The sequence below is a fragment of the Theobroma cacao genome, chromosome 5 (genome assembly GCF_000208745.1).
Source record: "Theobroma cacao cultivar B97-61/B2 chromosome 5, Criollo_cocoa_genome_V2, whole genome shotgun sequence".
Taxonomy (NCBI): Eukaryota; Viridiplantae; Streptophyta; class Magnoliopsida; order Malvales; family Malvaceae; genus Theobroma; species Theobroma cacao.
In genome coordinates, this window is record NC_030854.1 from 32,622,143 (window position 1) to 32,640,195 (window position 18,053).

The 18,053-nt window shown below is 33.4% G+C and overlaps 1 protein-coding gene across 1 annotated transcript; it reads left to right on the forward strand.

Moving 5' to 3' along the window:
- LOC18599780 (transcription factor IIIB 90 kDa subunit) lies at positions 1,266–11,944 on the forward strand. The gene is made up of 19 exons (XM_007029884.2): positions 1,266–1,759; positions 1,864–1,945; positions 2,384–2,456; positions 2,749–2,837; positions 2,930–3,006; positions 4,204–4,260; positions 4,390–4,502; positions 4,614–4,693; positions 4,788–4,874; positions 5,675–5,755; positions 6,278–6,439; positions 6,558–6,662; positions 7,073–7,124; positions 7,222–7,340; positions 8,400–8,480; positions 8,947–9,084; positions 9,662–9,751; positions 10,694–10,747; positions 11,712–11,944. Exons 1-19 carry the CDS (start codon positions 1,698–1,700, stop codon positions 11,925–11,927), a joined length of 1,818 nt encoding a protein of 605 aa, XP_007029946.2. The 5' UTR covers positions 1,266–1,697; the 3' UTR covers positions 11,928–11,944.

The following is an 18,053-nucleotide window of genomic DNA, read 5'->3' on the forward strand; positions in this document are numbered from 1 at the left end:
TTTAAGGTAACCACGGGAAGGGGGAAATTTTAATGCTCTTCACGTACGGCAACTGACACAAATGTTAAGAGCAATTTAATGATCAAGTTTCATGGTAGATGCCTTCCATGCATGGCTGCTTGTCTTGTTCAACAATCTTTGTACATTTATATATATATCTCACATGCATGTTTTGCCATGAGATATTGGAGTGATCTAGAGGTTTTCCTTGTGGTTAAAAAGAGACAAAAACTTACCAAACTTGATGCCAACAACTTTTACCTAGATCCTGTCCCTAATACTAAACCGCATTTGAATGTATGCTCATCTTGGAGCAATGGTCGGTGGTTGGCTTTATCAACGGGCAAGGACCTCAAGGCATTCTTGACAAATGTGGTTGGATTCAAAACCCAGGCTAGGAACATGGCTCCTATTTTGGGGGCAAAAGCAACCAATTCATGATTCTATGACTCCAGTAAGTCCAAATTTTCTAAACGGAAATGGAGCCGCTCCCCCCTCAAAAAGGAAGAAACATTCAAAAGAGTTTTTTCATTAAGTCTTTGGATTCTTCTTAGTATTATTACTCCATTAAGCAATTCTAATCTTCTTGGCCACGTTAGGTGGCATTTACTTTTTAAGTTTTGAACCACTTCCTTCCCCATGTGCATGCCAATTGAAAGAAAAGCTTTCTTACAAAACGTATAATCATGTTACATTACCATCTACTATAATACCTTAGTATATCGTGTTTGCACAACATGATATAATAACAACATTTAATTAATTGTTAGTTATAAAAATTTATTCGATAAAAATAAAAATATAAAAATTTAATTAAATGTAATAGACAAATAATTTTTTTTAAATATTATATTTTTAAGTATGGAAGATAAAATAAACAGAATTTTCAATTTTGAATTTTAATTTTTCTAAAAAGAACTGTTAAATGAAATCTAAATTGCTATTAGTTTTCTTATACCAAACAAAAAAAATTATCTTTATCGTTAAAATATATGTTTTCACTATTTGTAATATGTATATCTAACAAGAAGAAACTCTCTTTCATCAACACCTAAGACCTAGCCAAGTTCCAACAAAACCTGTATGGTCAAAATATAATTAATAATATTACTTATTTTTCTTTAAAAAAGAAGAAGCAATAATTGTGGACACAACATACATCCAGCCGTTGGCCCGTTGCAGCCAAGAGAAGGAATCCCAAAACTGAAATAAGTAGTCTTTTTCCAGGGCTAAATTTAAAAGCTAGGCTCGTCACTGGAAACAGTGTTAAACTCCCCACCAACTCCACGTTACGGATTTATATCCCGCGCGCAAATCCGGTATTTTCGTTCCTCCACGTCACTTTAGTTAATATTAAGTCCCAGTAATGGACACGTGTTCAAATTTTACCGGTCCAAATTCGACGACTATTTAAACTCCCCCGGTTAAATTTTGGTAATTTCAATATTAACCTCCCACTAAACCCTAACTCCTCCAACATACTCTCCCCCTCCTTCGACCTCCGATTTTCACTTTGATTTTTCCTTCCAATTATTATTACAAATCTATTTTAACCTAATTTTTTTAATGTTTATTATTGATAACTTTGATCTCGTACTCAAATTTTGAAAAATACGACAGTTCGTAGTTTTCTGTTTGGTTGCTGAGAAAACGAAGGAAAAGGGTTTTTTTTTGGTTAAATTCATAATTTAAGGAGAATGGTCTACTGTAATAATTGTTCCAGAAACGTTTCTGGAGAACGCTTCTATGATGGTCCTTTGTAAGTAACTTTTTCTTGCTCTTAAATAATTTTTTTAAAATTTTTTTGATAAATTTTCAATTTCTTTATCCATTATTTGTTTATCTCTTGATTTCTTTTTGTAGGTGTTGTAATTTTTGTGGGAAGGTGTTGGAAGAATACAATTTTTCGTCTGAACCGCAATTTGTTAAGGATTCAGCTGGCCAGGTAATTTTCTTTCTTTTTAAAACTGTATAATTGTTATGAATAAATATGGAAGAATTTTTTAAAGAGGTTTCCTCAAAAAATATATATATATAAGGGTTCTGAAATTCATTAAAAGTTGCAATATTTATGCCAAAATTTAGTGGAACCGTTGTGGTTTAAGTTTAAGCTTTTTGAACATTGTTGTTTGGATAGAAAATATACTTCTTGCTAGCTAATTATAGTTTCCTAAATATGAGCGTGACTTGCTGAATATATGATTAAAACAAGAAGTTGGCATGTGAGTTTCATTGGTGGATGTGTTTCAATAAACTATAAGTGAAGTGTATTGAAGGGGGTGGGGGGGTTTCAAATTTTGTTTCCCTTTGTTTTGTTGTTGTTTCTATTTTCCTGTTTTTGTCTCTTTATTAATTTCTTCTACTAATTTTGTTTTGTTTTCAGAGCAAACTGTCTGGAAATTTTATAAAGTCTGTTCAAGATATTTCAGATTCACGTAGGAGGACGTTGGATAAAGGTATGTTTGTAAAGTTTCATTTATGCTATGCGAGAAACTATGCCTGCATGTTTTCTACCTTCAATAAAAGATTATTGATACATTTCCTGAACATTTTGTTTGCTAATTCTGGATGATCCAATTTCAAAACTTGTTGACATCGATTATTGGAATTCCATTGGCTCAAATTTCAATTGGATATGTGTTATTCCATTTTTTATTGTTATGGTTTTAATATGTTAGCATTAATATACTTATTGCAACATGACTTAAAAGAGTCTTGTTTATGGCTTTAATTTATTTGATGATGCAGCTTTTGATGATATGAGATGTATGAAGGATGCATTAAGTATTGATGATTATAGCGATGACGTCGTTGAAACTGCTAGCCGCTTTTATGAAGTATTTTTGTTCTGCCTAAGTTTCATATTTTTACTTGTTATTTTGTTTATATTTTCCTCAATTTCTTTATTTTTTTTATCTGCATTGTGAAGATTGCCCTTGAACGGAATTTCACTAGGGGGCGAAGGACAGAGCTAGTACAGGCTTCATGTCTTTATCTTGCATGTCGGTGAGGAATTTCTTCTTTGTTATACTTATAATGCAGTTACATGTAAATAGTGCTATCCCTAGCTTTGACATGCCTGATTTTGAACACAATTTGTTGTCTTAACTTTAAGCATGAGGATTCAGCTGTTTATGCATCAATTTTATAACACGCACACGTATGTATGTACTGATGTGCATGCCTAAGAACATTCGTAAAATCAGATTTAACACATGTGAATTTTTTTAGGTTCTCACATAGGTATTTTTCATATTTTCCTTGTTTTTCATAAATTCATCAATATTATTGTCTGAAATTTGTTACTCAATGCATATTTTCTACCAAAATGTAGAGGTTATGCAGATGGAAGTAATTTTAGACCACTTCAAACCTCTCTTTTTTAAATTTAAAGAATAACCAAGTGTGATTTTTACCTTCTACCTTTTAATTATTTGAGGCCCTTGCTCTTTGTTCCTTTCAAATCTTTCTTTTTGAAATTTGTGTGGTCTTGGCCTTCCTTTTGTTTTCCTTCTGCAGTATGCTGTAAGCTGTGATTCTTTCCTTTCATCTTCTGATGGGATATGCATATGATTTTTTGTTTGGGATGTATTTATGCCTTCAGATTATTGTGTCCTTATAGGCTTTTTGGTCTTGGAATTTGGGTGAAAATAGGCTAAGGAAAAGGAAGGTAACATCATAAAGATTTTTTGAGGGATGGGAATGCTTACGTGGTGAATGAGGGTATAAGTCTTGTATTGTACGGTTTGATTTTGGTCAGAGAAATGTGTTTGTGGCTGGCGTTTGAATGCAGAAAGAATATTGCACGTTTGGATTAATAAAGGTTAGATAGGATTTCTTTCAGCTAGTGGTCCACTATTAGGAAAACACATAAGGTTCATGTTGTGTTTGTGAGAGCCATGTGAAATTAGCACTACACTTGCTTGAAAGTTAGAACATTGCAGGCTGGTAACAATAATTTCATTCTATATATGCAATGGTCAGGGAGAGGGAAGAGAGGAGGAAGAGGGGGCGAGAGAGCTGTCAATATCATCTGATTCATTGTTATTTTAAAATAAAACCTGTAAAGTGTTATACGTTGGAATGTGCTTTATTGAACCCAAAAAAGAAAAGAATGTGTTTTTATTTCATTGTTCTCATGCTGATTAAATTTGGCATTACGGATATATTCCCTCCTTAATCATATTAGTTCTGGATTTGCAGGCAAAAGAGAAAGCCTTTCCTTCTTATTGATTTTTCAAGTTATTTAAGCATAAATGTGTAAGGAATTTTCCTTCTTTTTTTACACTTGATTAAAAATTTGATTTGCTTATTTAATCCTTTATTTCTAAATTTTTCTGTAGCAAGTACCTGTTAGTTTTAATCGACATTCTGTTTTTTCTTCTGCAGTTATGAGCTAGGCTCTGTCTATTTGCAGCTTTGCTATGTGCTGTACCTTGCTGACACAAAAGATCTTCAAAAACTAATTGATCCCTCAATTTTTATTCATAAATTTACAAATGGTAAGTTGCTTGATTAATTCCCTTTACTCGAGATGCTTTGGCTGATTGCATGGCTCCCGGTGTTTTGTTCTTTATACTCCGGACAGGCATAATAACCAATATGCTTTGCAGTTTTGATTCCTGAAGGGAATGATGAAGTTGTCAAAACTGCACGGGACATTTTAGCTAGCATGAAACGGGACTGGATGCAGGTGTGATTTTCTTTTAAGTACTTTATTTTGATTCTGTGGATTATGCTTGGTAATTTTCAGAGTTAAAATCTTACTGAAGTTGACAAATTTACAGACAGGGAGAAAGCCCAGTGGATTATGTGGTGCAGCACTATACATTTCTGCACTTTCACATGGTCTGAAGTGTTCTAAGTCGGACATTGTGAGTTACAGTTCATATTTCTTGCTCGGTACCTTTTTCAGTAATCATATGTTGTTGTTCCTTTTGCTTAAAAATCTTTAAGTTTTTTTTTTTAATTTATAATAGCTGGTTATATTATAAGCTATTTATGCAGGACAGACCTTACAATTTTAAGTTTATGGGTAGGACTTGCACTTAGTAGATGTTTTAACTTCCAAACATGTTATGATTGTTGTAGACGAGACACATGTTAATGAAGGTCCTAACTAGTAAGTCTCTGATTTTAGATTATGGAGCATATCTTGACCTAAGCTAGAGTTGGGACAGGTTTAGACTGCTTCCCACTGCCCCATCTAAGGCCTTTCTGCAATCTGTCGTTGTAGTAATATGCATGTATGTGATTGATGCTAATCTTTTTTGCCTTAAAGCAAACTTTAGCATCGTGTTATTAAAAGTGGAGGTATAAAGTAAATGAAACTTGACAGAAAATGAAAAAGCCAAAGTAAAAGGAAATCCACATCAAGCCTCAAGCAAATATAATGCTGGATATGACACCACTTAGCATCCAGTGGACGATAGATATTTTGTTTTTCCAATTTAGTTGATTTTATTATATGATTTTCCTTACATGGTAACCCTCTTTGTTAGTCTGTGGGCGGCTTTTGCTACTATTTTCTGAGATGAGATATATGCCATTTTTCAAGTTCTAATTCTTCATTAATTAGATTCATATTTTGATTTTTTCCCCTCTTCTTATTATCCTTCCTCTCTCTCTCTCTCTCACTGAAAAAGCTGGGCTAATTGAGGTCTCTGCTTATCAGATAAGGGTTGTGCACGTTTGTGAAGCAACATTGACAAAGCGGTTGGTTGAATTTGAGAGTACAGACTCTGGGAGCTTAACAGTATGTATCTTTTTACATGTACATGGCAATATAAAACTGCACTGTGCCAGGAAACTGGTAATGGAATAAGGTTATATATCAGTAACTCTCAAGAACCATTTTCTGACCTAACTGATGTTTACAATAATTCAGATTTTTTCTTATTGACATTGATGTGACTTCCTAACTGCATACAGCCCTAAGTAAAGCATGATGGCCACAATTAGATCTATATAGCCTGCAGCATTTTGTGGAAAAGGCTTTGTTGTTGTAACTTGTTTCAAAGCAGTTGTTATTTTCTTATGGTAGAATTTGATTACTAAATCTTTACTGTTATTACTACTGTTGTTATTCATGTCCATTGTGCACAGTGTCTAACTAATTTTAGCTAAAGTTTAATGCGGATTTCTATCATTGCTGTGAGTGTTATGTTGAATTTGTTGTATTTCATGTTAATGTTTTCCCCTTCAATGCATTTGTTTTGTATGTTTTGATTGCATTTCTTTTTTGGAAGTTCCTTCATTATTTTAAACTTGTAACTAGATTGAGGAATTTACGGAAAAGGAGAGGGAGCTTCGAACTAGTTCATTAACTAAAAAACAACCAAATATTGGGTCAAAAGAGGCCAGCGCGCATGAGGTGCTCTGTAAGCATATGGACAGAAAACCTTTTGCCTACGGACTTTGTGAAGAATGTTATGAAGAGGTGAGCTCCCATGTTCTTTACACAGGCTTCTCATCTTTTTTCTCCTACTACAAATGTACCATTTGAAAACTGTTTTATCATATCCAATTTAAAGTTCATGCTTAACTGGTTGGTGCAGTTCATGAAAGTTTCAGGAGGACTTGATGGGGGATCAGATCCACCTGCATTCCAGCGTGCTGAGAAAGAGAGAATAGCAAAATTATCTATCGAGGAAAATGCTAATGTTGGTGCTTTTATTATACCTTACATTATATACTCGTCATATTGGGAGTATCCACATGAACATGCAAGAATTATTCTTTCTTCCTATGTCCCTTCTAGCCTTCCTCATGAGCTACAGAATTTTTAATGTTGTGTTGTATTTCATTTCAGTTTAAACATTTAGTTATGAGGAATTCTTTTGGGGACAAGTTTGTGCTACTTAATTATGTGAGATAAAAGCCTTTCAAAAAACAATTATGTGAGATAAAACTGTCTCAAATTCTTGTGATGGGAAGCATAAATTTATTTTCTCCTGGGATTTTCTTTTTCTATGCTTTTTAGTTCTTTAATTATAGGTTATCTCCAGCCTAGTTATAGTAGTCATTTTTTACCATAATATTTCATCGTTTGGGTTTTTTTTTTTCTTTTCAGAGGGCGTCAGGCAGCCCTTTTGCAAGTGGACCTGAAAAACCTGAAAGTATTGGTAAGTTTTCTTTTCATAAGTAATCATGCTGCACATGGTATTGGATATATTTTGTCCAAAAGCTCAAGATCTTTTATTGGAAAATATATTATTTCAGGGGTTTCAGGGGGCACAACTAAAAAAGCAGCCTTTGATGAGGGTGACAATGATAAATTACCCGGAGTTGATGGTAGTGGTGATGAATCAGATAACTTTTCTGATATTGATGATTTGGAGGTAGGGAATTAATGCTGATTTCTTGTACTTTAGCATCGCATTGTCCATATGATATTCAACATGAAGAAGCACCTCTTACTCAAGCTGAACTACTTAACTAAGTGCGAAACTGATGACATTGGTTATATTTCCAGTCCAATGGCATATTCTTTTTAAGATGTTTAGAATTAAATATTAATGTTTTATATCAAGTGATTTGAGGGTTGATCTACCTTTTTTTTTTTAAATTATGGACAAGCCATAATAAGTTCATCCTTTTTTGTTTATCTTCGGTTTTCCATTTTACCAATAGAAGCACGAAGACATTTACCACTTAGTTAAAAAATTATTCTACCTTAACTGTTTTGTTTCTTTTACTTGGATTGAATCATCTTTTTGTCCTGCGTGCATCAACCATCGAAGACGTTATACCCTTGATTTGAAGTAAATTGGGCTTAAATTCAGCTTTGAATTGCCCACGAACAGAACCAAGGCAAAATGTATGGGTGGGTTGTCTGTGTTCTTGTAAGCAGCACCACTATTGTTATATTATCTGTCTTCTTGGCTGCTGCGGCTCTAAATAGTGGTTAATTAGTAAAAATTAAGTCTGAATGATTGAGAAATACTCACCCAATTGAAAGGGAAAAAGATGCAAGAACTGACTCAAATTGACCTGAGTGAAGTTTATTGTACGGGTCTGTTCTCCATAATTTAGAGTTGGTTTTCCTTCCTAAGTTTCTTTGGAACCGAGTTTGGTTGGTCAGGTTTAGAATCAACCATGCTGACTTGAAATGTAGTCCTACAAGTCATTTTCATTGGTATACCTTTTGTAAACATTATTGTTTGTGTCTTTTAACATGTGCTATGTCTGTATTAATGTATGCGTCTATTTATTTAGAATTGCATGCTTCTTGTATGAATGGCATCCATGTCTTTATATGTGTAATAGACTTGATTTAAAAAGTGTTGGTTGATTTATGATGTGTATGGAACAGCAATAACTAGCGGTTAATTTGTCTTCTTAATTTTGATGTCAATTGACTATTATGCTTGGGAATTACTCAAAAGTTACCTTTTCAGGTTGACGGTTATCTTCACAATGAGGAGGAGAAGCGTTTCAAAAAGATAATTTGGGAAGAAATGAACCGCGAATATCTTGAGGTGATCTAAACCATAGCTTTGTTGAGTACAGGATCTCGTCAAGTGTATTTTGGCCTACTTTAATCTAATCGCACTCTTCAAATGTAGTACTCATGACATTGGCCTTTATCTCAAGTAATTATGTGCATCATAAAAGGCATTTTGTAAATCTTTCTGGTTAAAAATATCCATAAGAGGATGTATTGAATCTGGAATAATAATTAAGATATATTTGAGTATTGAAGAGACAGACTATTAGATTGTTTTTCTCATCTTTTTATGTGGTTAAATTAAGCCCTGAATCCTGAGAAATTGTTTGATACTATTAATTGAGGCTTAGTGCCTTTGTATTAGTGAGACCACAAGTGAGTAATATAACTTGACTGTGCTTTCATGACTTTTTTGCGAAAATAAAAATCTTTATGATGCAACATGTTTAGCTGGTTATCTCTTCACAGGAACTTCGTTATTCTGCAACCTTTTGCAGGAACAAGCAGCCAAGGAAGCAGCCGCAGCCGCTGCCAAGGAAGCTAATATGGCCAACTATGATAAATGTCCAGAGGATCTCCAAGCTGCACAGGAGCTTGCTGCAGCTGCTGCAGCAGTAGTGGCAAAATCTAGAAAGGTGATTCTTGAATATGAGCTAGGAAAGTTTTTTAATTTGTGGAAACTATATCAAGAAAAATTGTAAACCACCTCTTCTGTTTCATTACATATTGTGAGTTCCCTGGTGCATTTCTAAGTGCCATGTTAATATTATTGCCATTCAGAACAGGAATTATAATGTATATGCAATTAAGAGCATTGAATCATGATCGTGTTATACATTATAATCAAAACACGATTGCTGTACTGCTTAAGATATGCATGGAAGACAATAACTAACAAGGTCAAATGCAAAACAAAGGGCAACTGGTACCATACATAACAGCATAACCACATCCATTTAATTCTTGATCTTTACTTCTTCTGTGACCGTTGCCACTTCAGTTTGATTCAAAGGGTTTTTTCTCCTTTCTTTCTTTTTATTAAAGAATTATGAGCATAGTTCTAAGGCCTACAAATATGTTTGTATAATTTTTTGTCCAACAATTATTTTGTCTTAGGATTATGGTACTTATCTTTTTAAGATATATTTCTTTAAGAATTCTTGCCAGTATTTTTACTTGTTTTTCTCTCTTTTTATTTGGTTGTGTTAACAGGAAAGGCAACAAAAGCGAGCTGCTGAAGCAAAAAATTCTGGTCCTCCTCAGACCGCTGCAGAAGCGACCCGCCGAATGCTGGCTAGAAAGGTATCACATGTCATTTTTTTTTTCCATTTCTTTTGGGCCAAAAAGGAATCACACGTCTGAATACAGAAAATAGTTCTGAGATTTTTGCCCATCCAAAAACTGCACTTTCTTAGAAATGGGAATGATACAGTGTTGTAATAATTCAGTTACTGGAACCTTGTTTTGAGAAGTAAAGTAATTTTGGGGTGAAGAAAATGAAGCTGATGTTGATCTCTCTCCATATGCTTGTTAGCTTTCCCCAATTATTTTATAATTTTGATATAATAGGCAATCATAAAATAGAGGTATCTCTGCGATTGTATGTGTTTCTTTTTTTTCTTTGCACAGAGAATCCTTTTGTCACAAAAGATTTTACTGAAAAGAGCTTTATGTTTGAATAGGAAGGGAATGATTGAACAAAAATGACATCAACAGGGTTAAGAAAAATTGAGTACTACAACATCATCACATTTTAATAGATTGCTTCCTTGACGTTTATGTATCATGTGCATTCAACCTTTTAAGGATACTGGGAATTATTTATTCAAACAATGTCAAAAGTTGGCTTTTTATTCAATCTGATTACCTGACTGGAATGAAAACCTTGAACAGGAGGTGAATCTGAACTCCTTATTCCTGAAAATCTCTTTCAATGAGATTTTAAACTTAGTCGATGAGTTTGCTATGGCCCAATAACTAGCTCTGTAGTCAAAACAAAATGATTTCGAACAGAGTGCTGATTTTCATAGGATCTATTTGATGGACCTAGCATATACACAGTTCTGTGTGACTACAAGTAAAAGCAAAGTCGTGGGGAAGTTCTATAGTTTATAAGTGTATATATGCATGTGTGCTTGTTTACTTGTGCAACTTCAAATTTGATAGATACTTAATATGGATTCTATTGACCGCATTGCTTAAATTTTTCCGCTACTGATGGATATAAATATGGCTTCTGTGCAGAGACTAAGCTCAAAAATCAACTATGATGCGTTGGAGAAACTATTTGATGAACCAGTATGTTTATGTCTAATTTGCTTTTAATGTTTTAATATGAATTGGTACACACACAAACATACACACATATTTTCTACTTTCTTTCGTTTCCCTTTTTGTATAATTCAGCACAAGTACTTTCTTTTTTTGGGTCTTATGATACTGCCTGCATCTGACGTTTGCTTTCATAAGTATATCCTGCTGCCATGATTCTGGATCTTATATTTTGAGGTTTTCCTGTATCTCTTAAACGCAGTGCTGTGTCTCAATTATAAACTGGTTTGGATTGAAAACTGTTTAATTTAGAGGGTTAAAGAGAATCAAGAGTTTCACTTGGTGTTTAGTGATTTTGACACAATATATTTAGAAGGGAAAAAAGAAAAAGATTTTAATCTTCCAATCCTACAAGAAAGTTTTAATTTTTTCCTATTTTCTGAATGTGTTTAGATTGGCATCAGAACTAGACTAAACTGGTTTTAGGGAGAGCCTCAATTTCTCTTTTCAAGTTTTGGATAATATTTTATGCTACCTTAACAGTAGTTGCAATGTCGTATGGTGCCTTAGCTATAATGTGAAATGAATTCTAGTTGCAATACTTGAATTTATCATCCTATCTTTAAGACCTAAGAATTCTTATTCTAGCTTAATCTACATTCTTAATAAGCATAAAGAACATCCATAGAACCGGTTTTGTTTATTGTCCCAGAATGAACCTCATACAAGTTCTCTTCAGCTATCTCCCATTCAGACTTAACCTTTCCATCATATCTACCATTTTTAACACTGTAACAAACATGTTCTACGTTTCAAATTTTGTCACCTGGAGTGATCAAGTAACTGAAATTCTTGGAAGCATATCACACTTGGCGTTTTGTTTGCAAAACAAACTTCAGTAATACAGTGTCATAGCTTATTCTATTTTTAGGAAGTTGTTCATTGTGTTTATCGATGTAATTGCGTGTTTGGGTTTCCTTTTCTATCACAGGTTGCTTCTTCAGAGAAACCCAAGAAACAAAAGAACGAATCACATTCAGATGAAAAGGAAGACAAGGTTTCCAAAATTGGGAAAGAAGAAGGTGATTTAGCAGACGAATATAACGATGTGGAAGGGGATGGAGGAGGAACAAAGTTTGACAATAACCTCGACTTTGACAATGAAGTCTATGACTATGACGATGATTATGGTTATGATGAGTACTGACTGCGTCTTCGCCCCCCCAAAAATTGCCACCTGTAACAAACACTTCTTTTATTGTTTAATTTTTTTTTTTGGATAGAAAGGAGATTTGAATTCTTTTTTTTGTACTGTTATCATTTAGTCATATATTTAAATATTATGATAATATTGAATTTTTAAAAAGTTGTACATGTATATTTTTTTTCTTTTTATGTTAAATGTTAAACAATTGTAATTTATTTTAAATTTTGACATAATGTTTGAAAAGAATCTTTAAATTATTTAAAAAATCTAAATAAATTTCTTATTATGTTTAATTAAGTTATTATAATTTTTTATTTTAAATGAAATAAATCTTAAAAATTTTTATTGTAGATGGTGAAAATTGTAATCATGATTCGTTACATTGAGAGAAAAGAATAAATGACATGTTCATTAATAATAATTAATTATGAGTGCTTATTTAATACAAAAATTAATAGTATAAAAAATAAATATTTATTTAATTTATTTTTACAAAAACAATTTAAGGTTTCCCCGCGGTGCCGTAAAGGAAAAACAAGCTAAGGTAGAACTTGGCAGACAAGTACACTCAGCTGACAAAGCATCCACAACAGTAGTTGCATCTGTCAAAATACCACTAAGCATCAAAGCACATGTCACAATAGCATGGATTTGTCCTATATTTATTTCAACTCCATATCAGAAACTTCATTAGAATAATCACACTCCTGCCATGATAATACCATCTCCTTACCTAAAGTATCGCTTTGGTTCACTGTACCAGGAACCCAGAAGAAGACAAGAGTGATAAAAACCAGAAAAGGGAGAAAAAAAAAAAAAAAGGATGTGTCCACCATTTTCTTATGATTCCAAGATAAGGGATTGATGTAGATGAATGATTTTTCCAATAGTGCACTACACTAGTATGCGCGCATGTGTGTTTGCATTTGCAGATTACTAAAGTAATGTAAGTTGGATTTTAACTGATCTTTCCTCTTCATCTAAGAGGAGAAGCATCTTGCAGATAACATCCCTGAAATACTCGAGGAATTAAGCTGCTCATCTCTCCAAACATGGAATTACAGTGCATTTGACAATGAACCAATAAAGTTGTTATGGTCTTTATTACCTTCTGAACTGAAGTCCAACTGCTAAACAAATTCCTACTTCTAGCAGAGTCAGATCAGAAAACAGTTAAAACCTCTGCTAAAATCATCACCTCCTCTATATTCTTTCCAGCCAAAGCCATTGTATGACTTTAAGCTTGCAGGAAAAGCAATCCTTTTCAAGTCTGTTAATTGCATCACTATCTACCCTCTACATTTTCTGATTTCTGAAGCATCCAATCAACTTCATAAGGCTAGTTAACATAATGAGCAACAGGCTTTAAAATTATATTTTCATAGTAAGTTCTAAAGAAGGTTGAGCATAATACTTGATCTACTTTCTTATTGAATCCAAAAGATGTAATTTATTCCCCCCAATTAACATGAGTCTATGCTTGAAATTAGTCTAAGAATCCAGCATGGAGGCTCAGGTGCAAGAGCAGAATAAAATATAGATGCTCACCAAATCTTTCTGTTTAGATTAAAGACTCCAAATTTCGTATAACTCGATGTATTCTGAATTGGGCATATAATTGAATCCATTAGCCTTGTTTTAAGCACACTATTTTGAGCCATGGGCAGCAGCCAGCCAGTGGAGCAACCAACTGCAAGTTGGTATGGACTCATTAGATGTTGGAATCAATCAGTCAGGTGGTATCCAATAATTGGGGAATGTTCACATTAACTAAATATGTTGAATAATTTAATTCTCTCTTAGTTTGCAATAATGTCCATCTATAAAGGAAGACACATCTTAAACTTGAGGGAGATATGGGACATTATTTTGCACAAAGCAATCTTGTCTGGCTGTTGTCTTCTGTGCTCTGACAGAAACAAAAGCTTGCCATTTGGAGGCAGCTTTCACTTGCACATATAAAATTCACTAGATTCTAATAATTAAATGAAGAATAATATGAATAGAGGAACATGTACTTGTGAGCTTATAATAAAATAGGCATATGACACCCTCCCGACTACCATTTTAAAAGGCTAGGAGGTTTTGGCAGTGTTTCTGGACCTTTCATCTTTTCAAGTGGATCCATCAGGCAAGGCTGCAACTTCTTGTCTGTTATTGCAGATTCATTATAAATGCCACCTGGAACCTTAATGGGCAACAACTATAGGCACTAAACTCTTCAAAATCTCAGGTACCCCACAGTATCATAACCGGTGCAGGCTCCTTCCCCGTTTCAAAAGAGGGAAAAAAAAAATTCTGCATGGAGAACAGATAAGAATAGCACAAAGGAAGTTTTCTTTGTACTTAAGAATGGACATGGATAAGATCTCAAAGATTTCACTTTGGTGGACACTTGATATTTTTTGCAGCTCAAACCAGAAATTGCAACATGTTTTATGAAATGGCAGCCGCAACACATATGATGGCAACTAGGGCCAAGGTGTGCTGTGCGTAGTGGTGAAAGAGAATTCCAAAATGTCAACTGCTACTCTGCTAGGTGCCTCAATCTAATTTCAGGGATACCATTATTGCATTGAATTACGTATATGGACATCCATCTAAAGAAAACAAAAAACAAAATTCATGTTTTGAGGTGATTGCAAAATCTTGGGTTTCAACGTTGTCCACTAAAGCAGTAGGCCTGATCCTTTATTGACCTTACTTCTATCACTATCTTAGAATCAAATATGAATCTAAGTAAATGCATGAGTAAAATTTAAAAATTTAAAACAAATAGACTCATTTTTTAATTTAAGAATTCGATATTATATTCGCACACGACGTACAGTTTAAAGATTTAAATTGAATAGACTCATTTTTTATTCTGAAGATTTGATTTTATACTTGAAAATCACTCAACCTAAAAGCTTAATTTGGTAGTAAGGGTTTGAAAATATGTTCCTATATCGAAAGAATAGCATAGCATACACAGTCTAATTTGATTTCTGACATTATGGAAGAGACTATTTTCTACTGCCATTTTGCCATTTTTCTTTTAAGAAGCACTCCGTACAATGGATATGAATCATCTCCTAAGCAAAATGGCACTAGGGTCAAATAATTCTGTTATCTGGTGCTTTCAGTTTAGCAATATATGGTTCATTTCCAACTATAATGAAGTAGAAGCATTTTAGGTTAATTTCTTTCTTCCTGAATAATCTCTTATTGTAGTTCCTCCTAACCTTATAGACATTTGGCATATGCTACCAAAATGGAATATCATCCACCGCTAGTTTTGAAGCCCACTTACCAATAATCAATACTGCCCCATAAAATTCCAAACTTTTGGAAACTAATGGTGGGATTTAATTCTGATTGATTGATTGATTTCCCAAAGCAAAACTAGCCTCATATATTTTGTTTTGTTAGTACTGTTGCACACCAACATTGACCAGTACATTGCTTGCATAATTGCCACAATCCTACTGATTGTATGTACAGTAGGGTCTCAAAAAAAAAAATCTTTTATTTATTTATTTATTGTGGTATATATAAAAGGACATTGGGTTTAGACTATACAGCACAAGGCAGTCTTCTTCCATACTATAAATCTCAATCCTATTTGCCTGCATATTCAAAGATAATTTAGATGCATTTCCAGGCTACGAAACACTCCTCCCCCTCATCCATCAACACATAAATTGGACATTGTGCCTTATTTCAGTTCAAGTCGACATGCTTACCATTCATTCCCCATTTCCAAATAGAAGCAACAGAGAAAGCAAAAGATGCATTATTTGAAGCACTATAGATTGTTTGGTCAAAATCATGTAGAGAGAGAGAGAGAGAGAGAGACGGCNTGTAGAGAGAGAGAGAGAGAGAGAGAGGCCATTTTCTGACCTTAGAAAAAAAAAGAAGAAAAAGGCATTAGAACTGTCATGTCTCTATTGGTCATGGAGCAACATATCATATTCAATATGCCTTTCTCAATTGACTTTTTTATATGATCAGGTTTTGAATTCTCACACAATTTACTGCTTTTCTTTCAAGGGTATCAATCATCATCATCAATGCACACCTAGTGCTTTTACTTCATAATACTGAAAACAATATATCCACTATCCTTTTGTTTGGTGGGCTCAAACATTCCATTACCGTTGTTATTTTGTTCATCAGAGCCTCTTTTTTTTTTTTTCATTTTTATGGTTGGATGTCATCAAATTCACATGTCAACAGTGGCATTGTCCTTGAAAATCCCTACACATTTTCTTAGATAATAATTGCTTCTGTTGAAAACAGATTGTGGACTGAATTTGATCATTAAAAAAAAATCTGTTACCCTATTGTGTGATTATAGATATGTTTTTTATTAAAATGAACTAATCATTCCACTACAAGATTAAAAAAAAATTCTATATACCCTGTGTTTAATTATATGTGAAATATGGCTGCATTCATACTATAGTTTATTGAACTTTAATTTGTTCATTACGAAGCATGTATAAACAATGTAATATGTTAATAATGACCCACATAGGTGTAACTTGGTACGAAAAAGGCTGACTTGAGATGAGATATAAACTCGTGCATCTTAAAATATTTGATTCTCGATTCGTCTATATCTTATGAGATGATATAGATACTTGAAATTCACCAATAAAAAATTTCAAAATATCTTTATTGCTTGAATCAAACGTAATTATCGTGTACACAATTTTGTATATATCAAAGAAAATAAATAAGGAAACATTAAAAAATTTAAAAATATAATAATCCGAATGATCCAAACAAGATACAAAACTTTTATCTTTAAAATTTGTATTATTTATATACACAATCATTATTTCTATCTTCTCTTTTCGAATTTCCTACCTTTTAGCATAACTCAATATATATATTATATTATTACTTGTAAAGAAGAATAAGTAACTCAGAAGAAATGAAGTTGGTAGTAAAACAAGAAGAATGTGACCACTTAATATTGCAGATCATGTCACGGGCTCTGTTTGATTAGGTCTCACTCTTTTAAGGGAAAAATATATGGTTAATTGATGCAAATGGTAATTAGAAGTGTGGAGATCAATGCAAGTGGGTCACAGTTATATTGTGAAACGTAGAAGTCAAGTAGAAATCCTTTGAAAGTTGACTTTTTTATGTATATATAGAAACTCAATTGCTCAAACATTTCATGCTCTAGTTTTGCACTAATGCTTGTTCCTCATGACATGTTCAATGCACACTTCTGCTACTGTACACATCTAAAAAGATAATGCATGCCGACTGCCAGATTGCTTTCAGATGAGGGCAAAAGATCCATATTCATTTCAAACAGTTGAAAACAATATGAACTTAAATCAATCTAGGTGTTTCGGATAAGGGATGTATGAATATATATAATTGAGCTTTATACTGCATGAGCAATGAATATATACAGGCGACAGTCAAAAACATGTTGAGATCATCTTGATCAATTATGCATTGCTTTCTCATAACTGTTTGTAAGAGAAATGATTCTTGTCTATGAGAAACATTCCCCTTTGTCAATCCACTGAACACATAATGTCCCATCAATATAAGAAGTGAAAATTTCAATCATGCCTTGTTGCCCCGCCTTTAGACGTTTCAAGACATCAATGCATTTCCTTTCTACTAATGTGTATTTTATTATTAAACTTACCTATGAAGCTGTATATATATGTATGTATGTATCTGTCTTTTCCTTCGCCTTGTTGCACTAATCATGTTTTCTTCCTTTCCCCGGTTGATGAGCTAGGTTGCCATGACCTTTTCATGCATGTAACTTTGTTTGGATCATGCCACTAAGCTAATGATGAAAGAATTGAGAATAGAGCATTCAACTATAGTTCATGACTAATTTGACATTCTTGTGATTTGATTCCCTCTTGAAGTACATTTATAAGGTCCTAGGAATATTGAAAATTGCTTTGAAATGATCTCATACAAATTTAAGTAAACCAATTTATGATGCTAACTTGGAAGATTCTTTTGAACTATTACTAAAATTGTTCATTAATTGAAATATTTAGATTCCTTCTTCTTCTTCTTCTTCTTCTTCTTACTGTTATATTGTCTTAACTTACAAGCAGCACATCCACAACCAAGCAACTACTTACAATGAGGCAG

What these genes read in the sequence shown, in the direction of transcription:
- LOC18599780 (XM_007029884.2), top strand. Translation starts at nt 1,698, where the DNA reads ATGGTCTACTGTAATAATTGTTCCAGAAACGTTTCTGGAGAACGCTTC. An exon ending in TTAAGGATTCAGCTGGCCAG is followed by an intron (nt 1,946 to 2,383) that starts GTAATTTTCTTT and finishes TTTTGTTTTCAG; the next exon opens with AGCAAACTGTCTGGAAATTT. An exon ending in TAGGAGGACGTTGGATAAAG is followed by an intron (nt 2,457 to 2,748) that starts GTATGTTTGTAA and finishes TTGATGATGCAG; the next exon opens with CTTTTGATGATATGAGATGT.